Source organism: Phoca vitulina, unplaced genomic scaffold, assembly GCF_004348235.1.
Source record: "Phoca vitulina isolate PV1807 unplaced genomic scaffold, GSC_HSeal_1.0 scaffold58, whole genome shotgun sequence".
Taxonomy (NCBI): domain Eukaryota; kingdom Metazoa; phylum Chordata; class Mammalia; order Carnivora; family Phocidae; genus Phoca; species Phoca vitulina.
In genome coordinates this window covers 9,495,118-9,518,583 of record NW_022589761.1, presented here as the reverse complement: position 1 = coordinate 9,518,583, position 23,466 = coordinate 9,495,118, and the positions used below count along the sequence as shown (strand labels likewise).

Here is a 23,466-nt window from a genome sequence, read left to right as displayed (position 1 = left end):
CCCACTTGGGCTCTTTGAATTTTCTCGTTCTTAGTGTGCATTTTATTTTTCTCACTGTTCATGGGCCTGTTTTATAGCTCTAAGCAGAATCCAAAGAGGATTCAGCATACACTGGGTCGAGCCACCTAAAATTGTGTGGTGAGTCAAACACGGGAGGGGTATGGAAAATTGAGTATCGTTCAGCCCCCTACTTTCTTTTTTGTGGTCTCTGGTGGTTTTTACGTATTTCTCCTAGATCTCTCTTCCCTTTCTAGAGACAGAACAGTTTGCAAGTATCAAAAGAAAGCTATTTCCGAGCAAGTTCTAAATCGTGAGTGACAGAAATAGTTTATTCTTAAACCAAGCTCCTTTTGGCTGGGACCTGCTTCCCTGTCTGCCACCTTCTGCTTCACGTCTCTGCCCCACTAGGAACCTCTGTCCCTGGCAGACAGCTCCCTCTGGGGATCTTCAGCTTTCTTTGGCTGATGAATTCTTCCTTTTACTCTTGGTTTGCTTTTACAAAACATCACGCTTGTCATTTGTTCTGGAGGAATCCCGCGGAGCGCTGTGGCTCAGGGTTGTGGCTCATTTTCAAGGGGCTGTGAAGAAAGGTAGTCTCCCCTCTTTGGTCTTGGTCATTTAATTGCTGCTCACTTCAAGCGTCCCTCAGGCCAGGCCACTCCGGGACATAGATAGACTCTCTGTCCTAATTCCACTCTTGCCCTCTCTTACCCACTGCAGCCAGAGGATTTGTAAAATGTCAGTCCTGTCCCGTCGGCTCCCCCCAGTCGGACAGATCTTGCTAGAATGCCCAAAGGTGTTGGGTCATTTGCTCCCATTAGAGGGGGTGGGGCTCCATCCTTCCCACCCAGAATCCGTGGGACTCATGGCTCTTGTGACCTGTCCCTCAAAGGGAGGAGTGGATGCGGGCCATTCAGATGGTCGCCAACAGCCTCAAGCAGCGGGGCCCAGGTGAGGACCCCATGGACTATAAGTGTGGCTCCCCCAGCGACCCTTCTGCGGCTGAGGAGATGGAAGTGGCAGTTAGCAAGGCTCGGGCCAAGGTGGTAAGTACTGGGGGGCAGGGGCCAGTCTGGGAGCACCCCTCTCCTCACCAACACTGGCCCTGCCGCCCTTGGTTTCCATACAGAGCGCACAGGGGAGCAGCCGGGACCCTTCGTGACTGCCCTGTGGGATGGGTGTTGTATGGGTGTAGGTGCCCCAGTGCTGCTCTTTGCCCCTGGAGTGAGGGGCAGCCGCATCCTCAGAGCTCGGGAAGACCTGTCTACCCCCATATCGCAGCCTCCCGGGGCCCCCTGCCTGGGAGAGCCCTGGTCTGAAGGCCGCTTCAGAGCAAACAGTTGCCGCCCAGAGCCTCCCTTCCTGCTCGTGCCCAAGCGTTTTGGCAACAGTGGCCTTCGATTTTTCCTTTCTCTTTGTTAAAATGTCCTCCCGTGGGCCACGTGCCAAGCACTGACTTCCCCACTCTCTCCCCCTCCTGGGCAGACCATGAATGACTTCGACTATCTCAAACTCCTGGGCAAGGGCACCTTTGGCAAAGTGATTCTGGTGCGGGAGAAGGCCAGCGGCCGCTACTACGCCATGAAGATCCTGCGGAAGGAAGTAATCATCGCCAAGGTGGGCGTGCCCGGGGCTGCAGCGGCCTCTGTGGTCGTGGTGGGACCGCGCTCGCCCCAGCCCACCCCACCCCACCCTCTGGGCGACCAGGGGACTAGGGTGGAGCCTCCGACTAGGCCTCACCCAGCAGGCGCTATCAGGGCCTGAAAGCAGGTCGCTTGCCGCAGCAGAATGGGCTGGTGGGGAGGCCCTAGGGGTGGGGGCTAGGCTCAGGGCCTCTCCATAGGAGGCTGGGCCAGAATGGAATTCTCTTCCCTTTTTTTCCCGCCTTTCAAGTTTTTAAAAGGGAGAACTCCTGACATACACAAAGTATTTAAAAGAAAAATAAATACACTGGACTCCCATGTAGCCAATATCCAGCTTCAACGGTTGTCAACATTTGGCCCATCTTGTTTCATTAGCTCTGCCCTCCCCTTTGTTCTGGAGTATCTTAAGGCATGTTCTAGACATCATATAATTTCACCCATATATACTTTTTTTTTTTTTTTTTTTTAAAGATTTTTTTTGAGAGAGAGTGAGCAAGAGAGCACACAAGCAGGGGCAGAGGGAGAGAGAGAAGCAGACTCCCCACTGAGCAGGGTGCCCGATGCGGGGCTCGATCCCAGCATCCTAGGATCATGACCTGAGCTGAAGGCAGACGCTTAACAACTGAGCCACCCAGGTGCCCTACACCCATATATACTTAGATATGTATCTTTAAGAGCTGAAGATTTTAAAGACTATAATGGAACTAAGATCTCATCCAGCAAAGCTAACAGTCCCTTATATGACTGGTCCGAGGCAGGCTTCCTCAGCCTCAGCACTGTCGGCCTTTGGGGCCAGATCATTCTCCACGATGGGGCCGCCCTGTGCACTGTACAATGAGTAACTGCACCCTGGCCTTCCCCCCCCCCCCCCCGGAGGCCAGTAGCACAAAGTTGTGACCATTGAAAATGTCTTCAGACATTATCAAGTGTCCCCTGGGGACAGACTCAGCCCTGGGAATAGCCAGTGTCCCTTACTGCAGGTGGTGCGGGATTTTCCGCAGCTCTCTAGGGGCCTGTTGTGTGTTCAGATACCACACTTGAGCCTGTGTTCGAGGGGCCTGGAGGGCCTCCGAAGCCCGTGCTGGGCCCACCCCCAAGTTTCTGATTCGGTGGATCTCGGAGGGGCCTGGGAAGTGCATTTACCCAAGTTCCTAGGCAACATGATGCTGCCAGTGTGGGGACCACACACTGGGAACCGCTGTTCCCCAGCGTAGGGTCCTGATCAGATCCCTTCCTTGTCTCAGCAACAGCACTTCCAGTGGTGATTCCCACTGCCTGTGGGGTCAGCTCCAGGGTCTTACAATGTCTGCTTCTCCCTCCTTAGAGATGCTAAACTTGGCCTGTGGGTTCCGCAGGTGACATCTCGAGCCCTCTGTCATAAAGTCCCCATTGACTTCTCACCTTGTGGCTTTGAGAGTGAGCCACTGATTGGCCTTGTCTGGGACGATTCATTCATTCTTTTTTTAAAGATGTATGTATGTATTTGAGAGAGAGAGAGAGCACGAATGGGGGGAGGAGCAGAGGGAGAATCTTCTCCCCACTGAACACAGAGCCCCACACAGGGCTTGATCTCACAACCCATGAGATCATGAAACCAAGTGTCAGGACGCTTAACCCACTGAGCCACCCAGGCCACCTCTGGAGCCGTTACTTCATTCCAGCTTGCAGATGGTACCGTGCCACTCCTGCCTTTCTCTGTGGATCGGCTAGGAGTAGAAGTGCATTTCCCTGAAGCATTGCTCCCCCATTCCTTAGGTGGGGGCGGGGGCAGGTGTGTTGCCCGCCAGCCCCTCACCCAGCCTCTGTCTGCAGGATGAAGTCGCCCACACAGTCACCGAGAGCCGGGTCCTCCAGAACACCAGGCACCCGTTCCTCACCGTGAGTGGTACTTCCCTCTCAGGCAGGGCCTGGCCTCCCTGTGCCCTGTGCTCCATGAGAGGCCTGCTTCAGACGGGCCTCAGGAAAAGAGCCCAGTCCTGCTGCTATGAAGCACGGACTTCCTGTCGGCCAGGTGGCCAGGGCCAGACCACATGGCCTGAACCAAACCCAGGGGGTGGCAGCTTCTTCACAGATGGTGGCTTCATGGCAGTGCTTCAGCTGACTGATGATACCACTTTACAAGATGGCTCCAGGAGAGCATGGCTACTCTTCATGAGTTAGAGCGTTTAGCCCTGCTGGTCAAAGTGGGAACATTATTTTTTTGTTTCTGTTTTTAAATGTAATCCTAGAAGGAGATGTATTCTTGTGCTGCCTGTCAGCTTAGTCTGAGGAGACACCTCTTTGGGCTACAGTCTCCATCAAGGCCAGCAGCCATCAGTTAAGTAGACCAGCTGGAGGATGGCTTATGAGATGGGTCGTTTCCTTAGCTCAGTGGCTGTCCAGGTGTCGTATTAAGCCATGGCACTTGTTCAAATGAAATTCTGTGAGGTACTTTGATGTGGAAGACAGAGAATAGTAGACTTGTCATGAGCAGAGGGGTCACTCGGGTTCTCTGAGGAACTTTCTGTAGGACTCCTTAGAGCATAGTTTGAGAACTGCTGTTTATTGTAGCAGGTCACTTGTGCATCCTGTCTTTGGGGTTGGCTCCCAAGCTACTGCCAACTCCCAGCCACCAAACGTGTGTGCGCATGTGCGTGCAACAAGCCTGACTGGAGAGGAAAGGTAAAACAGCTCTGGTGGCTCAGAACTGAATGTTTCCCTGGCCGAGCCTCTCAGAAGCTTAGCTGAAGGCTGAAGACAGCATCCTTCAGCCCAGTAGCCCTTTCACTGCTCTCAGGGCCACAAGCTCACTCACGTACCCCAAAAGGCAAAGCTGAAGTTTGAGCTCCGGCTGCCAGGGTGGGGGGGTGTACCTGCAGAATCAGCAGAGAGCTTGCCTTCTTCCCACCTCCCACCTTGGCCACCTTCCTGCCCCACAGGCACTGAAGTACGCCTTCCAGACCCACGACCGCCTGTGCTTCGTGATGGAGTACGCCAACGGGGGTGAGGTGAGCCTCAGCTCCCCAGCCAGGGCTCCCACGTCTCCTTCCCAAGCGTGAGGGGAGCAGAGGGGAACTGTGGGTGAGACGGAGGGGGTGGCGGGGGCCTTGCTGGATGTCACCTTGTCCGTGTCCCCCCCCCCCCCGAGGCAGGCATCATCACCTTCATTTTGCAGGCGAGGAGACTGAGGCTCAGAGAGCTTAAGTGGCTTGCCCAAGTTCACCCAGCTAGTGAGTCGGGTAGGATGCACACGCAGGCGCTGAGAGGTGTGGAGGGCTGGGGGTGGGTGGCCAGCAAGCTAGGGAGGGCGTCCTGTGAGGCTGCAAGGAAAATGTATGGGGAGGGGCGCGGGCAGGCCGGTCGGTGCTCTGCTCTCCCCAAGCTCTCCTGCTGGGAGGAGTCCGCCGCTCGTCGTCGTCACTGGGCTGCGCCAGCTCAGGCTGTCACCTGCTCCTCGTGCCTCACAGCCTCTGCACACAGGTGTAACCCCTCTCTGCACACAGGTGTCACCCACTGGCTCCAGATTGTTGGCTTCATCTCTCCCATTGGTCTCACGGCTTATTGTCACTTGCTCGTGACTTGTGTTCCTGCGTGTTCTTGCTGTCACTCCCTCGTTCCCCCGTCCCCTCACACTGTCCCTCCTTACTCTCTCCTTGACGCCTCCTGACTGTCCTTCGCTCCGTGTTTTCCTCACGGGAGTCCTTCCCTGCTCACCGTCTCTCACTTGGTTCTTCCCACTGTCACTTGAAGGTTCCTGGAGTAGGTGTCACCATGTCACTGGGCTCGGTGTTGGGGGCCAGTGGGCAGGGTCCTGTGTTTTGCTCCTCTGGGCTGAGGTCTGACCTCCTCCCTCTCGCAGCTGTTTTTCCACCTGTCCCGGGAGCGTGTCTTCACAGAGGAGCGGGCTCGCTTCTACGGCGCAGAGATCGTCTCTGCCCTCGAGTATTTGCACTCGCGGGACGTGGTGTACCGTGACATCAAGGTGAGCGTGTGCTTGCCTCCTGGCCCCGGGGCTGCAGGGCTCACACCAGGGAGGCCGGACCTAGGCCCTCAACTCCGGACCTCCCCATCCCGGGAGGGTCTACCCTGTGGGTGTTCCTGAGTCCACCTTGCTGTAGGCTGCCAACCCTCCTGCCTAAGCCGCCCTGCGGGCCTTTCCGAGCCTCTGGTGAACACACACCTCTGTGCAGGGAGTCGGGTGGGGGTTTGGGGGGTGGTCATATCGGTCCAAGCACCGTAGGAGATAGTTGGGCAGAATCCACTGGAACTGACTGTCCGTGTGCCCTCTGAGCCAGCCATTCCGCCCTGTGTTTATGCACGGCCGGGGCAGGGCCCTGTGTCCCCCTCAGAGCCTGGGCACACACATGCTGCCGGAACACTGTTCACACTAGCCCCAGGCTGGAAGCAGCCCCAGGGCCCATGCACTGCAGGGCCTGCGGCCAGGCTCTGTGCAGCCCTTACTGAGCGAACCCCCGTGGCTGTGCGCATGCGCCGCCCAGGCTCACGTGGAAGGGAATCCGGGATGGACTGCATGCGGCTGTGTTTTTATAGGGGGCATCCTTAGGTGGGGGAACTGTAAAGAAAAGCGGAGGAGCAGAGGTTTTCCTCAGCTGGGGGGATGGTTAGTAACAGGGAAGGGGCACATGGGGGGTTTGGGGGGTCTGGGAATGGTCTCACCTTGTGGAGCTTCCACAAAGGCCCATTAAATTGCCCATTTGTGTTTAGTTAAAAGTGGAGGAAGAAGGGCGCCTGGCTGCCTCAGTAGGCAGAGCATGCAACTCCCGATCTCAGAGTTGGGAGTTCAAGCCCCACATTAGGCCCAGAGCTTACTTAAAAAAAAAAAAACAAAAAAAATGGAGGAAGAAAGCTAGTGTTGCTCACATGCCAGATTGGGAAGCTGCAGCCCACAGTGGGGCAGCAGGTGGGCAGGGCCTGTCTCCCATCTCTCCTACCCCGGCTTTTTTCTAGCTGCCCTGGGGGTTGGCCTCCCTCTGAGCCTCAAGGGCTTAACCTTGTGCTGGGGGTGTGCGCCGTGCTCAACCTGAAGGACCTGGCATGACAGCTATCACCCCAGGCCAGAGCCCTCCCAGGGAATGGCTGGGGCATGGGTTTGGGGGGCAGGAGGGTGGCTGGCGGAAAGCCTTGGGATGATATGACTCCGATATATGGACTTTTCCTACAGCTGGAGAACCTCATGCTGGACAAAGATGGCCACATCAAGATCACTGACTTCGGCCTCTGCAAAGAGGGCATTAGTGATGGGGCCACCATGAAAACCTTCTGTGGGACGCCCGAGTACCTGGCCCCCGAGGTGCCTGCGGCTGGAGGTCCCCGGGCGCGCAAGGCCAAGGGAGGAGGGGCCCTCAGACCTGTGTGGTGTCCCTAGCTCAGACCCCTTGGATGGCCCTCCTTGGGTCCCTGTGAGCCCCATGGCCCCGGGGGTGGGGGGTGTCTGGGCCCGGCCCCTCACTGCTCCTCCCCGCTCAGGTGCTGGAGGACAACGACTATGGCCGCGCGGTGGACTGGTGGGGGCTGGGCGTGGTCATGTACGAGATGATGTGCGGCCGCCTGCCCTTCTACAACCAGGACCACGAGCGCCTCTTCGAGCTCATCCTCATGGAGGAGATCCGCTTCCCGCGCACGCTCAGCCCCGAGGCCAAGTCCCTGCTTGCTGGGCTGCTTAAGAAGGACCCCAAGCAGAGGTGAGGGCTGGAGTCTGTCCTGCCTAGCCCAGTGCCTCCTGCTGCGGCTGTCCCCTCAGCCTGGAGGGGCTGAGTGCACAGGCACGTGCCTGCGTATTGTCCCTCCAGCACTTGCAGTCATCCCTGCCGCGGGTGCCTAGGGAGAACTCTCTTGGGGCCGGGCTTGTCCTTAGCGCTCTGCCCACTTGTTCTTTGGGAACACTGAGAGGGCAGCCCCGAGCCTGGCTGAGGGTGGCTGAGCCTGCCCTCTTGGCTTGTGTTCTGGACTCAGAGTCCAGGTTGCAAGCTCCCTGGCCTCTGACCCTGGGCCTGTGAGCCCTCCCTCCCTGAGCCGCGGTTTCCTCCTCTTCAAAGTGGTCTGTGGTCGGGACAGAATCACTAAAGGTTGTGCAGGGCCTGCGCTGAAAGCCTCTTGCCCAGAACCCACTGGCCTGGGAGGTGGGTGCTCATGGCCTTCTCTGCCCAGGCTCGGCGGGGGGCCCAGCGATGCCAGGGAGGTCATGGAGCACAGGTTCTTCCTCAGCATCAACTGGCAGGACGTGGTACAGAGGAAGGTGAGCCCCGCCACCCACCTGCTCCTGCAGGAGCCCCGCCGCTCAAGGGTGACCTTGGCCAGCTCCCCTGTTCCCAGGGTCCTGAGTCTGGGCTCCTTTCCTCTGCAGCTTCTGCCACCCTTCAAACCTCAGGTCACCTCTGAGGTTGACACAAGGTACTTTGATGATGAGTTTACCGCCCAGTCCATCACAATCACGCCCCCGGACCGCTGTGAGTGTTTGGCCTTCCCTCGGGGGCCCTCGCTGGGTGTGGAGGGGTGGGGTCTGCCCTTGACCCAGTTCTGGAGAGTAAGCTCATGGGCCCCCTCCCCGAGTCTGGGCAGTTTGCCTGCAGTTTGCTTGCAGGGCTTTTTGCCTTTGGGCGGTGCACCTTTGGACCCAGTGAAGGTCACCGGGAGCCATTGGCCACAGCACATTCCAGAGCTCAGGGGGGAGAGGTCTGGGCAGGAGGCACATGGGAAGCTGTCAGTGCCGGGATGGCACATTCGTAGCTGTCTTTGGGGCCGGATTGGTGCATTGATTCTGCACCTGTTATCTTGCTCTCACTCACCCATTGCTGGGGACACAGCAGTGACTGAGACAGCCTTGGCCCTGCCTTAAGGGAGCTTCGGGCCAGGTGGGGTGACAGCCCAGAGTGGTTAGGTCTAGGGTGTAGAAGCCCAGGGACTGGGGAGACCCAGAGGAAATGCCTGACCTGGCCTCTGAGTCAGGGCGGGTGGCTTCCTGGAGGAGGAGACATGGCAGCTGAGCAGAAGGAATGGCATGTGGGAGTAGAGCCCAGGAGTAGGAGTGTTGCAGAGGCCGGAGTAGTCGGGGGGAGAAAGGGGTCCAGGGCCGGAGCAAGAGGATCTTGGGGGCCTCTGGGAAGAGCAGGGACTTGCTGTGTGGGGAGCCGGGAAAGATTTGGTGCGGGGGGGGGGCAGGAGTGCACCTGGGCGGCTGGGGGCTGGATTGGTGGAGCAGCAGTGGCTGCCAGGGCAGGGGACAGGGCGAGGCCTGGGCTGGACCAGAGTGTGGCGCCGGAGCGGGGAGCGGGGAGCGGAGTTGGCGGAGGGAGCAGCTTATGGGCCCAGGCTCTGGTCGGGGGTGGGCCTCTGTCAGCGGGAGTCTCTAGGTCTTCCCTGTCCCGTCCCCACGGGTGGCCCGTCGGCTGGGGGTTCATGCTCCCTGCATTCCCCTTGCCCACTCCCGGGAGGGCACTCGGGGTGCTGGGCCCTCTGCAGGCCCGTTCTCCCCAATCCACCTCCACCCGCCCCCCACAGATGACAGCCTGGGCTCCCTCGAACTGGACCAGCGGACCCACTTCCCCCAGTTCTCCTACTCGGCCAGCATCCGCGAGTGAGCAGTGCCGCCGCCACCACCGGACACCCGCTCGGCTGCCGTCACCGCCCCGGGGGCCTGTCTCTTTGTTCTTAGACTTTATATTTTGCCTTTTTTTGTTTGCATCCCCATCCCTCACTTGCTCACCCCATTTCCAGTTTTTTCTTCAGCCCTCTGCCAAACTCACCTCAGCGGTCCCAGCAGCCCTGCCTCCAGGATCCTGTCCTGTCCTCACCTTTGTGCCCAGACCTGGATTTGGGAGACTCTCCACTGCCCGCCCCAGGACCAGGCCTTCGGGCGGTTGGAGAGGTTCCGGTTTTTAATCAACACAAGCCCCAGCGAGGGGCGGCGCGTGGAGCTGCGGGCCCCACCCAGGTCTCTGGCCGGGCGCCTGCCCCTGCGCCGCTGCCATCTCATGGGACACCTCGTGGGACACACAACCCGGCGGACAGTGCCCTGGTGCACGGGCGGTCGGGCCCGGCCCCTCCCCCACAGGGGCAGAAAAGCAATAATGTCCAGGGACAGGCAGGGGGCCTTTGGAAGCCGCGGGGTTGGGGGTTCGGGGATCCCTCGTGTAGATGGGGCATGATCTGCCCCGTGGGGCATGAGGGGGGCCCAGGTGATGGGCACTGCCTCCTTGCCCTGCCTTCCTCAGCACCCCCCAGCTGCTCTCCTGACCCTGTGGATGAGGCAGGAGGAACATTTGGGGATGGGCCTCCCTGCTGCCCCATCCTGTGCCTTACCAGGGCTTGCTTCCGGTCGGCCTTCACTCCTGCTGGGCCCCCGGCCGGCCCCAGCCCTTGCCAAGAATGGGGGCAGGGGGCCGCCAGCTCTGCTGTTACACATCTCGCACCGAGACAGTGTTGGGCCCCGTGGACTGGGGTCGAAGAGGGGATGGGAGTGGGGGGGGTCTCTGGTACATACGGGGGGGGCGGCCTCTGAGCAGGGGAGGCTCCAGGGCCCTCTCCTCCCTCCCCCTCCCTGGGCCCCACGTTTTGCAGCCTTAAGGTGAACGTGTGTCAGTGCTGTGGGCACGTGTGTGCGGCTTCAGGCTGTTGTGTTTGTGGATGGCCCCTTGCGTCTGGGATGAGGATGCACACGGGGTAGGGTGTGTGTGCATGCGTGTTGGGTGTGTGTGTGTGTGAGGGCAAGCGTGTCCCGGCCTTGAATGCGTGGTGTGTGTGGGCTTGGGCCCTGTCCCCGGCCCGAGCATTTCATCCTGTAGGGGAGGGGTGCTGGCCTGGTGGGGGAGCCACACCTGGGGTCCATTTGCTGCCCAGCCCCCCTCCCCCCCTTGCCCCCAGCATCTCCGGGTGTGTGGAATTTAGTTGTGGCTTTGATCTCCCGCCCCACCTCCTGTACTAGGTAGTTCAGAGAGACATCCTAGGGTGGGGTGCAGGGTTGGTTTGGGTGGGTGGGGGGGTCTTTTTCCTTTCTGTGTGTGTATGTCATTTATTTGACAATTCTCTATCCTCCCTACTGGACTTCCCCATTCCTCCCATTTGTACGGTACAAGCAATAAAGACACTCGTTTCAGACGGGGGCCCGCCGCCCTGGGCCATTCCTTGCCTCCGGAGCCTGGCCCTGCTGACCCGCGCCCGGGACACGTCCGCTGTGGCGGGACCTGGGCACCTGGAGCCGCGCTCGCCCTCTGGCCGTCGGGGTGGGCACCCCTGTGGGTGGAAGCTGCTGAGGGGTTTGGGAAGCTTCCTGGGGTGTGCGGGTACGGCGGGCAGAGACCATGCCAGGTCTTCGGAAGCTGCCCAGGTGAAAAGGGGGGGAGGATAAAGGTGGTGTAGTCGGGTGGGTGGCTCTGAACAAGGAGGGTGCGCGAGGCGTCACTGAGCCCTGGAAGTGAGGGAGTGGGTTCACTGCATGGGGCCCTTGGGCCCTAGAGCTGGGCATCGCCTGCATGTTGTCTTCTCCGTACTTAGGGTAAACCAGGGAGCCTTGAGGCCCCCAAATTCCAACACAGTCCTTGGTGTATGAATGGAAATCGTGGTGGCTGTCAGCTGGGGCACCTCTGGTTACAGCCCTCACAGCTCTGCGATCCTCTGACGGCCGCCCCCTTTAGCCTGGGGTTCCTGTGCTTGACTCACTCTGCCCACACCTGGGGACCAGGGTGGCCCCCGCACAGGTGAATTGAATGTCAGACTTTGCCAGAAGGCGGTAGGGCTTCTTCACATGCATGGAGTCTCAGAGATCTTGAGTGAGGGTAGCAGAAAAGTCAGATTCGGTGCATAGGAATCTGCGTTTGCTGCAGCTAAGACCCAAGGAATGCGTGGCTTTTTCTCACTTCATGTGGACTTTATTTAATTACAAAAGTATGTCCTGGCGGTCATAAGACAAGCAGCAGAGAAGCTTCTAGAGAAAAGCCTTCTAGTTTTCCCTCCAGTTGAGGCCCCTGAGGAGGCCGGGGCCAGTTCGTTTTCATTTTCGCGTCACCCCCCTTGCTGTCCAGCGGGGGCTATCCTGAGCCTACCTCAGTCCGCTGGGTCACCTCGCGGCCCCCGGGTCCCCGGTGCGGGGCCCACAGGCTGATGAACCGCTTCCCTCGGGCAAACATAGCTCCCTTGCTGTAGTGGTGCTTCCTTCTGTAGAACTTTTCCCAAAGGGACTTTCAGCTGGGAGCATTTTAATAATAAAGTTTTACCAATTGGAAACCTTTAGTTTTGAGTGGATTAATCTGTCTTTTGTCATGTGCTTGTGGGAAATTTCTCGTGGTGTGTGTGTGAAAATAACGTGAGCAACACCAAAGTCTGAGGAAGCAAGTAAAATGAAAATGAGCCTGGATCCCAGCTCCTGAGTGCTCATCCTGGTGCTCGCTCGTTTCTTCTCTGCAGATGCACATGGCACCAGATAAAGGTTCTTTCCCTTCGCTTTGGTTTGGTTTGGTTTTTGCGTGGCTTGCCTCCCAGCTGTGGCCTACATTCTAGGGTGGCTGGAATTTAATACCTGTCCGATAGCTTTCCAGAGTATGCTGATTCACAGATTTTTACCTTTATCTTTTAAATAAAATAATTGCAGGTGCAGGCTTGGAGAAGAAAACTTCCAAAGAATAGTACTAAACACAGTTCTAGGCCTGGAGCACCTTGTAGTGCCCCGAAGGAAGGACCCGCTCAAAAGCGGGCTAAGCAGATCCTCCCCGATGGGGGGTATGTGAAGGGACCTGGGGGCCCGTGGAAAGTATCCCCGCTGGGCTGAGAGTACTTGGAGCAGCAAAAGAAATAGCATAGCGCCGGCTTCTACCCAAAGTTCACGATCAGTGAGTTCGCGGGCAGATAAATGATAAATGGCTGGAACAGACGTAACTGAATGGACTTCCAGTTAATTTCTGTAGATGCTGCGCCCCCAAGGTGGGGGAGCATCTCCCTCCTTCCTTGCGTGTGGGCTGCAAAGTGACTTCCTTCCAAAGAGGACAGTATAGAAAGGGGGGAAGCAACTTTTCCATGAAAAAACCTGATAAACGTTACGTCAGCCGGTGATCAAGGTCAACATCAACCATGTAACTCCTGTTGGCAGGAAGTGCCCTTGATAGGCGATGAGGGTGGTATCCCAGTTGGTCCATGGTTGTGACAAATGCACTACACTAGGAGTTTTGGTAGGGGAAAGTAGGTGTGGGGTGCAGGGGAACTCTGTTCTCTCTTTGCAGCTTCCCATAAACCCTACTTTAAAATTTGACTTTAAAGGAAGTACAAAGCATTCTCATCGACCCTTCACACAGGTTCCTGTGACCATTTTCTGCTCACTCCCTCCTCCCGCTCCGTGTTTACATATCCACCCTGAAGCGAGAACATTCTCTTGCACAACCACAGTTCAATTAACCAGTTCGGGAAGTGAATACTGAAAACAACCTTCTTCTCTCAGGTCTTTATCAAATTTGACTAATGGTCCCACTCCTGTCCTTGTACACAGAAGAACAGTCCCCTGGCTGATGGCTCCTGTTGCATTTGGTTATCAGGTTTGAAACTTACAGGGCAGTTATGTCACAGAATGTCCCTCAGTTACGGCTTGTGGCCTGGTGTTTCCTCACGGTTATAGTCAAGCTACCTTTAACAGGAAATTTGAGAAATGTGCCCTTCTCCCTGCATCCTCTCAAAGAGGGAGAGGAGATTCTGTCCCATGACTGGTGATGACTTTGATCCCTTGCTTAAGGTGGTGTCTTGTCAGGTGTCTCCACTGGAAAGTTCCTACTTTCCCTTTGTAGTTAGTATCTTGTGTAGAGATACTCTGAAAATGTAGATATCTAGGTTTTGATCAAGTGTTCAGGCAAAGGGGAGGGCAAGCACAAAGGCCCTGAGGCCAGCAGTTGCTAGATGTGTTTGGGGAACATAAAGAAGGTGTGTCAAATAGAACGAGGGAGTGGGAGAACAGAAGGAAATGGGATTAGAGAGGTAACAATGGGCCGAAGGGACCATGTGGCCAAGGTAAGGAGTTTGGGTGTTACTATAGTAAGTGTGACAGGAAGTCATTGGTTCAGCATCTCACATTCCTCTGCTCACTTTTCCAGCCTTGCTGACTTCCCAGTGCCTGAAAATAGCAACCCCTTTCCTACCTCGGTGCCTTTGCTCATGCTATTTCCACCACTTGGAATATTCTCCCCTCCCTTTGCATTCCTGGCTCCTTGCCTTTCAGGTTTCACTCCAACATCACTTCCTCAGAGAGGCCCTCCAGGCCACCATTTCTAAGTTATGTGCAGCCTGTTCACTTACTCATCCAACAAATATCTGAGTACCTGCCATGTGCCAAACTCCGTTCTAGGCACTGGGAATACAGCAATCAAAACAAAACACCAGACAAGCCTTGCCCTTCTGGAGTTCACATTCTCATTGGGAGGGAGGCAGTAAATAAGATCAGGCAGTAAGTGTTAAGGAGAGAGTAAGTTACAAAGAATGGTGATAGGAAATTCTCAGGATAGCCTTTTTCACAGGGAAGGTATCATCTGAGTAAATACCTTAAATGAGGGATCTCTGAGGGAGGAGCATTTCAGGCAAAGGAAACAGCCAGTGCAAAGGCCCTGAGGTAGGAGCGTGCCTGGTGTGGGTGAGAATGAGCCAGGAGACTGGTGTGGTAGGAGAGACACGAGTTGGGGGGAGGGTTGGGAGATGAACTCAAAGGTGTGTGGGGATGGGTGGGAGGATCAAAAAGGACCTCGTGGACTTTGAAATTGAGGGAGATGGGAGCCACGATGGAGTTCTGAATGGAGGCAGAGTGCGATCTGACTGGGTGTGCACAGGATCCCTCTGGCTGCATGGGGGCGGTGGGGGGGGGCAGACTGTGGGGTATGGGAACCAGGGAGCAGTGAGGAGTTCGCTGCGCTAGTCCAGACCCATCGCTGGCCACTTGTCTTAGTAGTTTTGAAAAAATCCTTACTTTACAGCTGAGGAAAGGGAGCCTCGGAGGGGCTGTTTCTGATCTTATAGTAAGTAGCAGGAAGAGGATTTGACTCCAGCTGCCTGACCTTAGGTTTGGAGGGGCCAGAGCCAACCTGCATAGCATTCGCCATCGCCTCTGCACCTGCCCAGGTGAGGCGTGTTCAGCGCGCATGCGTGCAGGCACAGTTTAAAGCGGCGAGGCGGGTCTTTCGCTCCAGCAGGAAGAGGGGCGCTCGGCTTGGTCCCCGGACGCCAGCGTGGAGGATGCTGGTGAGATGCAGCAGCCAGGGTCCCGCCTCCCGGCCCGGGCCTCTCTCCAGGCGCTGACCCCCACCCCTCTCCCTTGCAGAGTCCCGCCGCCGCCTCCCCCAACCCTCCCAGCGCCCCAGACCCCGACAGCATCCCCGAGGGCAGCCAGGAGAGGCCCCCTGGGCCGTGCGCGCCGCCGGGGCTGGCGGAGGCGCTGAGCGCGCTGGGGCTGGAGGGAGAGCGCGAGTACGCTGGGGACATCTTCGCCGAAGTCATGGTGAGCGCGCCCCGGAGGGCAGCAGAGGGGTTCGGGTTAGACGAGGCGAAAGCTGGCGGCTGGCCCAACACCCACCCCACAAGGCTTCCCAAACTCCCACCTCCCTGCAGCCCCTCCTACTTGTCCCTCGCATGTATTCGTTCACAAACACTTAGCAATTTATGAACAGATGTTTTTGAGCATATTCTAGGCCCTGGGGGTGCTGTGATGAACAACATAGTCTGCTCTCGGTGTGGACAACCAAGCAAACGTAGGCGGTAACAGCAGAAGGGAGACTGCAGTGCGGGCCGGGCATCCGCAGACACCTGTGCAGGCTAGGCGCTGTCCGACGAAATACTGCAGGCATGAAGTTGTTCAAGAAAGTGAAGTGGGGAGTGTCCCCAGCCAGGGACTCTTAGGAACTGAGATACAGGTGTGATCCAGAGAGAAATACCTGCCCTTGTGGTACCGGCAGCCTAGGGAGGCAAACAGAACACACAAGGGAACACCAGACATCTCCAGACTGAAAATGCTAAGAGGACCATAAAGGGCTGACACAAAGCGGGATGGGTGCAGGGAGAATTCTGTATAGGAAAAGTCCAGGGAATTTGAGCTGTTGTTTCAACAGTGCAAGGAGCTGGGGAAGGACCATTACAGGTGGAGGGAACCGAGCGTAAGTGCAAAGGCCCTGGGGTAGGAACAAGCCTGTCCTAGTCTAGGGCTAGAGAAGGCTGGTGTAGCTGGAGTATGGGTTGTGAAGGGAGAGAGGGGAGAGGTGGTGTTGGCGCAGGGGGCAGCGCCTGAGAGAGCAATTAGGGTTTTCTCCTGAGGGTACTGGAAGCCGTGGAAGGGTTTTAAGCTGGGGAGTTCCTTGGCCAGTTTCGTAATTTAGAAAGACCCTTCTGGGTGCTCTGAGGAGGATGGGTTGAGGCTTGGTGACGGCTAGTGGTCTGGAGACCCAGGGGGAGATGCTCAGGAGGAGCCGTGGCCATGGGGGCTACAGATTGGAGAGGTGGATTAGGGAGGCGTCCAGAACAAAGTCCAAGGCTCTAATGGGGGATAAGGAATAGAAACACATTTGGAAGAAGGCGTTGGAGGCCAATTTCAGTGAGGCGCTCAGGCTTCGGCCAGTTGGTGCGAGGAGGCTGCTGCACTGGGGGCTGGAGCTCAGGCGAGAAGCCGAGGCACAGGTGGAGAGAGTGAGGCCGTCCCTGCCCAACCGCAGGTGTGCCGCGCGCTGCCCCGGAGGGCCCTGCCCCCGACCGTGACGCCAGAGATGCGCGCGCTAGTGGTGGACTGGCTGATCCAGGTGCACGTACGTATCCGGCAGGGGGCAGGGCTGAGCCCGCGTCGCAGCATAGAACCCTGGTGGTCACTCACGCCCCTCCCCAGGAATACCTGGGCCTGGCGGGGGACACGCTCTACCTGGCGGTGCACCTGCTGGATTCCTACCTGCGCGCCGGCCGAGTGCGCCTACACCGCCTGCAGCTGCTGGGCGTGGCCTGCCTGTTCGTGGCCTGCAAAATGGAAGAGTGCGTGCTTCCCGAGGTACTTTCTGGAGTGGGGCTTGGGAAGGTGGAACCCTCGCTCGTTGCGTCACAGATGGGAACACCTCCTGTGTGCCGAGCTAGCGCTTTACCTATTCTTGGAATCCCAGCATATCTGTATGAGGCCAGATACAATGTGTCCCTTTAGCAGAGGAGGAGACTGAGGCCCGGAGAGAGGAATACCTTTGCCCAAAGCAGGTGGGACTTGGACTCAGTTTTGAACAGTTATAGTCAGTGCCTGATCAGAACTCCGTGCCTTATCAGAGCTGCCAGGTGACGTACGGAGAACTATTTCCGTTTTATAGACGAGAAAACTCCGTCTCAGAGTTTCAGTGATGTCCATGTCACACAGTGTGAAAATGGTAGGGTTTGAAGTCGAACCCAGGTTTTTCTGATTCTGAAGCCTGTGCTCTCCATGGCTTCCAGAGAACAAATCAATAGCCCCATCTTACAGACCAGGAAATCGAGGTTCAGAACGGAGACTGAACCGATCCCAGGCGCTACAGGGCAGGGAGCAACCAGCCGGGGTCCAAGACTCTCCCACCTCATTCCCCGCCATCCGCAGTCGGCCTCCCTCTGCCTCCTGGGCGCTGGCTCCTTCTCGCGGGTCGAGCTTCTGCGCGCCGAGCGCCGCATCCTGAGCCGCTTGGATTTCCGGCTGCACCACCCGGGCCCGCTACTTTGCCTCGGGCTACTGGCCGCGCTGGCCGGGAGCAGCCCCCAGGTGCAGGGGGGGAAGGGGGCAGAGGGGCAAATCTCCTGCGGGTAGGGGCGTGGCCTGTACCGGGATAGGGGCGTGGCTTGATCTCCCGGTGGGCCTTGGCAGGTGGTGCTACTTGCCACCTACTTTCTGGAGCTGTCTCTGCTGGAGGCCGATGCCGCAGGATGGGAGCCCGGTCGGCGCGCAGCTGCGGCGCTGAGCCTGGCGCACCGCTTGCTCGACGGGGCGGGCTCCGGCCTCGCGCCCTCGCTTTACAGGTACGGCTCCAGGGGAGCGCCTCTGTGGCTACAGAAACCTACTTTCCTGGTCACTGTCTTTCCCCTCTCAGAGAATGAGAGACAATGGAGGGGGGCACCCAGACTTGATTTTTCTGGGTGTGAGAGAAAATGGTGTGTCTGCCTAGTCTGGGGGTGTCAGAGAATGAGGTGTTTGTCCAGATTTGGGGACCCTTAACCTTGCCCCTGGGTGGAAGATAGCGTATCTTCCGGGCCTCGGGAGATCCGAACTGCGTTCCAGGGTTGAGAATGAGAGGTTTGCCAACCTCGGGTCCCCCAGCTCCCCTTGTGGCCGCAAATGGGGTGTCCCTTCAACTGCCAGAGGGGCGCCCCCCCTTTGTTAACCAGGTCACTGGAGGCCAGGGTGAGTCCTCTTTTCTCCCAGCCCGTGCCCCCCCCCCCCCCCCCGCCCCCCCGGGCGGGCGGGCCCCCTTCCCCCCCCCCCCCCCCCCCCCCCCCCCCCCCGCCTCCCCCGGGGTAGAGCTGGATGTCTGTCCATCCTCAGCCCCGCTCCGTCCCTCCCCGAGGTTCCGGCTCTCCACTGGCTCGAGGGAGCCCCTGAACTGTCCTCGGGGACCCCAGGCAACGTGTCTTCTCAGCCTCGAGCCCCCCCGCTCCGAGAATAGGTCGTCTTCACCGCTGCCCCTGCCCCCGCCTCAGTTTCTCCGTCTCCCCGTCTTAGCCCCGCAGAGTTGCGCCCGCTCGAGCCATGCATGGCCCGCGCCGCGCTCCGAGGCCCCGCGCCCGGCCGCGCCGCTATCTTCCTCAAGTACGCGCGACCCCAGCGCCAGGGCACCAGCCTCGCCGCCGCCCGCCTGCTCCGCCGCCCCCAGCCCGGGCCTCCCTGAGTCCGAGACCCCATCAAAAAAGACTGTCCGTGTGTATCCGTCTCCCACTTCAATAAAAGAGGTTGTTTTTTTTTTTAATTCTGAGCGCTCTCCGTCCTCATTGGGCGAATTCCGACCCCTCTCTCGCTTTTGATTGGTTACTCCCCAGGCTTCTCATCTTTCTGATTGGATGCTCTTTACCGAGTCCCTTAATGGCGGCTGGGAGACACGATGCAAATTCTGGACCCCTCCGCCAGGGGGCACTGGCGGACTTCCGCAAGCGCGGCTCGGCGAGCTAAAACTAGGCTCCCCAGCGCAAACGTCTGCTGGAGACAAATGGACAGAGATGCGGCAACCCGAGTGGCTCTCGGCCTCAGGGCTGGGAAGAAACTAGGAGGGATGGGGACTGTGGGAAGCTGCCCCACTCATAAGGAATACTACCTCGATGTGGCCAGATTTTCAGATTTTGTTCAAGTGAAGCTGAAAATCTACAATTCCATAAGTATCTCTACTTCCATATGTTAGCAACTAATTCAGTATTTTTTAATGGTTGCACAAGCCCAGCACATCACATGCTGGCCTGTGGGAGTCATCAGTTTGTGATAGTATGGGTCTTTGGTAGCAAGTGTTCTATAAATGGGATCTGATGTACTTAACCCCTAGAGTGCCACGGTGTGGATGGGTATAAATTGTAGCACCGGTCTCATAGAGGTGTGATGAGGGTGTGAGTTAATATAATATAGATGTAGAGCTTTAGGACAGTGCCTGACACCTAGTAGGTGTTACGGAATTACTAGCACTGCATCCTAGCAGTACTGCGAGCTAGGTACACTTGTCCCCCGTTTCTGCCGAACCCTCAGCACCTAACTATTTAGTAAGTGCTCAGAAAATATTTGTGATAAATCAATGGATCTCCACACTTTTTAAATTAAAAACACGCCCGAGGTGATCTCAGGAATCCAACCTCAGGAATATATTAGACTCTTAACCAAGCTTAGGTTTGGAGGTGCAAGAGAGGAGGAAGTTTTTGCCCTGGAGATGTTCAAGGTTGGAGGACCAGAGAGGGGGAGAGACCCACTCGGCAAAGCTCGATGAGAGATAGAAGCAAATATGGCCATTGGGATGGAAGGTGCTGTGTTCAGGTTTGGACCTGTCGGGTGGGACCTGCCATGTGGCCTCCAAGAAGAGAATGTGCAGTGCAGGGGGAGGGGAGAGTGGAAATCTAAGCTTGGTGCTTGGGGCTGAGGCCCAAGCCAGGGTCTTGCAGGGTGCAGGGGAGGGTGGTAATACATAAAGCACATAAAGTTATTCACTCACTCATTCCTTCAACAACTATACATGGATGCTGACTCAGCCAGGCACTTAGGATCACATACCTCACAGTCTCATGGGTGATAAGAAACGGGTTGTTCATTGTCCATCCTGTGCTACGCCCTGTGCTAACGGCTTTATCTGCGTAACATGATTCGGTCCCTACAACTACTCTGAAGTAAACTCGTTATCCCCAGGTTACACAGAAGGAAGGCAAGGAGGAAGCCAAGGTCCCACCACCAAGTAAGCAGCTAAGGAGGGTTGAAGATCAACTGTCTCATTCACCCTGTTTTTCTCTTAAAAGTCTCTCACGTGCTTCCTTTTCTGTACACTCTTGTATTGTGCTGCTCACTCTGGGCTGTGGCTTGTCTGCGTTCCCACTGCTTTTCCTACCCAGTCAGTGAGCTCGAGGAGGGCAAGAAGCAGATCTCTTTTGTTCATTGAGTTATCCCCTCCTCCAAGAAACCTTCACTCACCACCTCAGTCTAGGGCAGGCACCTCCTCTGGACCTTCACAGCCCGTTGTGCCTCCCCCACCCAGGGTTCGACCCCCTATGCCTTTCCCGTCCCACCCTGGCCACTTTGCCAGAGCTTCCCAGGCTAGCCTATCAGGGCTGTCACTGTCTGGTCACTGGTCTGTCTCCCCGCTGGACTAGGGGTTCAGTGAGGGTAGGGGCTGAGGCTGTCCCAGTCCCTGCTCTTTCTCAGCATCACCCAGACCAGAGCTGGACACAGAAGAGATATCAGTGAATATTTGTTCGTTGCATAGATAAACAAATGAGTTTCCAAGTTGCTATCATTGTCCTACGGTACTGAGGAGGATAGAGAGTTCCGGGTGATTTGCCCAAGTACTACCACTAGTGAGAAATAAAAGCAGGGAATTGAATCTGGGCAGCCCGAGCCCATAACCCGTGTTCCTATCTAAATATGTGAAATGCCTAGGGATCTGAAAACCTGCTTTCCACGAGGTTGCTATCTTCCGGCTCTTTCCCCCAGACTTGTCTTTTCCTTCCAGAAAGCTTTGGGAGCTTTGGGTAGGGGGGAGCAGAGCAGGCAGGAGGGTGGGAGGTAAGGGGAGTGGGAAGAAGGGAGAGGCCGGTTGAACTCTCCCCAGGGCTGGGGCTGATTTGGAGGACAGAAAGGGAAAGTCCTGAGGGGTTCTCCAGACCCATAGGGGGCAGGCGGAGTCGGCTGCCGGAGGTGCGGGGGCGGAGAAAGGGTGGGGACCGGCCCCGCGGGGGGCGATGCGGTAGCTGCAGCGGCGGCCGCAGGAGTTTCCCACAATGCAGCGCGGCGCGCTGTCCCCGGTGCTGATGCTCAGCGCTGCCCCGGAGCCTCCGCCGCGCCCGCCTCCCGCCCTCTCCCCGCCGGGCCCGGGCCCCCGCCATGGCTCGGCTCGGCCCAGCCCTGCCCCCGAGCCGTCGGGGGGCCTGGGCGCGGCGCTCGACAGCAGCTTGCGGGCCGCCGTGGCGTTCAAGGCGGAGGGCCAGCGCTGCTACCGAGAAAAGAAGTTCCGGGAAGCCATCGGCAAGTATCATCGGGCACTGCTGCAGCTGAAGGCGGCTCAGGGGGCCCGCCCTGGAGGCCTGCCCGCCCCCTCCCCCGGGCCCGCCAGCAGCCCGGGGCCAGCCCGCCTCAGCGAGGAGCAGCGGCGCCTGGTGGAGAACACGGAGGTGGAATGTTATGACTCTCTCACGGGTATGGGGCCGTCGGGGGGGCGCAGAGGGTGCCTACGGAGAGGGGTGGGGAGTGACGGGCAACCATGAAGCCTTGGGCGGGGGGCTGGAGGCTTGAAGGGCGCAGACCTGGGGTTTGTGAAGGGAGACCCAAGAGCTTATCAAGGAGAGGGGTTGGGGTGTAGGGGAACACAGGGATGGAAGGGCTGGGATGCAAGAAATGGGCTTTGGGCTGTCACCTGCGAACCTCAGGTGAGAAAATCTTACCCTGGATTAGCGATTCAAGGCCCCATCCCTCACCTGAGATCGCCTTTAGTACTCTCCCCTGCAGAAACTTCCCAGCTAATCGCCCGCGAGCGCTTGTCTGTGTTTTCGCGCCCTCTAGCGGCGGCGCAGATTGATTCTATCCTGATTGGTCAGCAGATCGGCGGCCCAGGTGGCCTGAGCAATCTCTTAGGCCCGGCTCAGCCACCGGAAAGGGCCGGGGGCTCCTGCAGCCTGAAGGCTTGGCTCCTAGCAGTCAGGTGAGGGCCGGGGGTGCCGCCAGGCTCTGCGACCACCGGTCCCGGTGTCTCCGCAGCCTGCCTGCTGCAGTCGGAGCTGGTGAACTATGAGCGGGTGCGCGAGTACTGTCTCAAGGTCCTGGAGAAGCAGCAGGGCAACTTCAAGGCCACCTACCGCGCCGGCATTGCCTTCTACCACCTGGGCGACTATGCACGCGCGCTGCGCTACCTGCAGGAGGCCCGCAGCCGGGAGCCCACAGGTGAGGGCCGGACGAAGCAGGGAAAGGGGCTAGAGCAGAGGAAACAAACAAGGGAGGATCAGGGCAGAACTGCTTCGAGGCAGAGCTGTGCCTCCTCCCCAGCATTTACCTCTCCATCCACCTATTCCTTACACACCCACTCAGGCACGCACCCGCCATTCACTCACCCCTCCCCTCCCCTCCCCCATGTTCCTCTGACATGCACCCAACCACCTCCCATCTATTCAATCATTGACTCATCGATGCCTCCCACTCACCTACTCAGCCACTCCCTACCCACTCACCCCCCATCTCCACCCACCCCCCATTCTCATTCATCCACTCACTAACCCATTCACACACCAACCCACTGCTCACGGAGCACTTGCAGGGCGGCAGACCCCAGGGCGGACACGGCTAAGAAATTTGCAGGGGTGGGGTCGGGGTCGGGGTGGGGAGGCTTGGCAGAGCTGGAGGCTTGTTGCTTGCCCTCTAGGACATCATAGGGTGTGTGTGTGTGGGGGGGGACAGACACAGTATCAGTCTTGTATTGAGGGCCAATGACAAGGGAACAGGACAGGTACAGGACCCAGGGCTGTGGGAGCAGAGGCAAGATGAGTTTTCTTGGTGAGAGGTTTGGAGGGAAGAGACTTGTCGCAGTTGTTGGAGGGTGGGCAGAAGTATGCCGGCCGCGTCTGAGCAGAGGCGTTCCTGGCGGAGCGCACAGCAAAAGCAAGAGTATGGAGGGGTGACAGGCCCCCCGTTCCGCTTGTTGTGGCTGGGGCTTTGGGAGAAGGGCTCTGGCAAGAGCAGCTGTGCGGGGGAGCCACTGAAGTCTGGGGACAATGAGGTGTGAGCTGTTGTGGCGCAGATGTCACCCGCTGCCCCGGGACACCCAGATAATGCCGTGCCCACCTCCCCTGCAGACACCAATGTCCTACGCTACATCCAGCTGACTCAGCTGAAGATGAACCGTTGCAGCCTCCAGCGGGAAGACAGTGGGACCGGGGCCGGGACTCGGGATGTCGTTGGCTAAGGCCAGCAGAGGGGGGCTTGCCCTCCCCCCCACTCCCACCTCACCATGTAACTCCCCCCGACTCGTGTGTTTGCTGGTAAAGCACTTGTCACTGGTGACCATAACCTCTTTGTGTGGTGTTCTTGTGGGGACCAGGGAGGGGACGTGTGGCCTGAGCTTCACCCTCTGGATCAGAGACCCAGAGGCTCGGGGGGGAAGCGTGGGATGGGGGGTGGGGGTGCCCTCCTGGGGATGACCCAGGATCAGGGCCCCGG

The 23,466-nt window shown here is 58.0% G+C and overlaps 3 protein-coding genes across 7 annotated transcripts in view; all 3 read left to right on the top strand.

Annotated features, from left to right (window-relative positions):
* Positions 1–10,769, top strand: part of AKT2 (AKT serine/threonine kinase 2) — a 47,740-nt gene extending 36,971 nt beyond the window's left edge. For all 5 annotated transcript variants that reach the window (XM_032390489.1, XM_032390484.1, XM_032390485.1 and 2 more), the window contains 10 exons: positions 893–1,046; positions 1,486–1,617; positions 3,456–3,521; positions 4,562–4,630; positions 5,482–5,604; positions 6,805–6,933; positions 7,110–7,324; positions 7,791–7,878; positions 7,987–8,089; positions 9,141–10,769. In XM_032390489.1, coding sequence (XP_032246380.1) covers positions 893–1,046; positions 1,486–1,617; positions 3,456–3,521; positions 4,562–4,630; positions 5,482–5,604; positions 6,805–6,933; positions 7,110–7,324; positions 7,791–7,878; positions 7,987–8,089; positions 9,141–9,220 — 1,159 coding nt within the window. In that variant the 3' untranslated portion in view covers positions 9,221–10,769. The remainder of the gene's footprint in view (positions 1–892; positions 1,047–1,485; positions 1,618–3,455; positions 3,522–4,561; positions 4,631–5,481; positions 5,605–6,804; positions 6,934–7,109; positions 7,325–7,790; positions 7,879–7,986; positions 8,090–9,140) is intronic.
* A 4,068-nt stretch (positions 10,770–14,837) lies between these two features.
* Positions 14,838–18,469, top strand: CCNP (cyclin P). Its single transcript, XM_032390165.1, is given in 7 exon segments — positions 14,838–14,896; positions 14,898–15,099; positions 16,304–16,393; positions 16,471–16,626; positions 17,191–17,349; positions 17,452–17,603; positions 18,304–18,469. Coding segments are annotated over 7 exon segments (984 nt in total).
* A 2,557-nt stretch (positions 18,470–21,026) lies between these two features.
* On the top strand, positions 21,027–23,310 carry TTC9B (tetratricopeptide repeat domain 9B). Its single transcript, XM_032390516.1, has 3 exons — positions 21,027–21,456; positions 22,015–22,197; positions 23,103–23,310. The coding sequence occupies exons 1-3, from the start codon at positions 21,042–21,044 to the stop codon at positions 23,210–23,212; spliced, it is 708 nt and encodes a 235-aa protein (XP_032246407.1). The 5' UTR covers positions 21,027–21,041; the 3' UTR covers positions 23,213–23,310.
* The last annotated feature ends 156 nt before the right edge of the window (positions 23,311–23,466 follow it).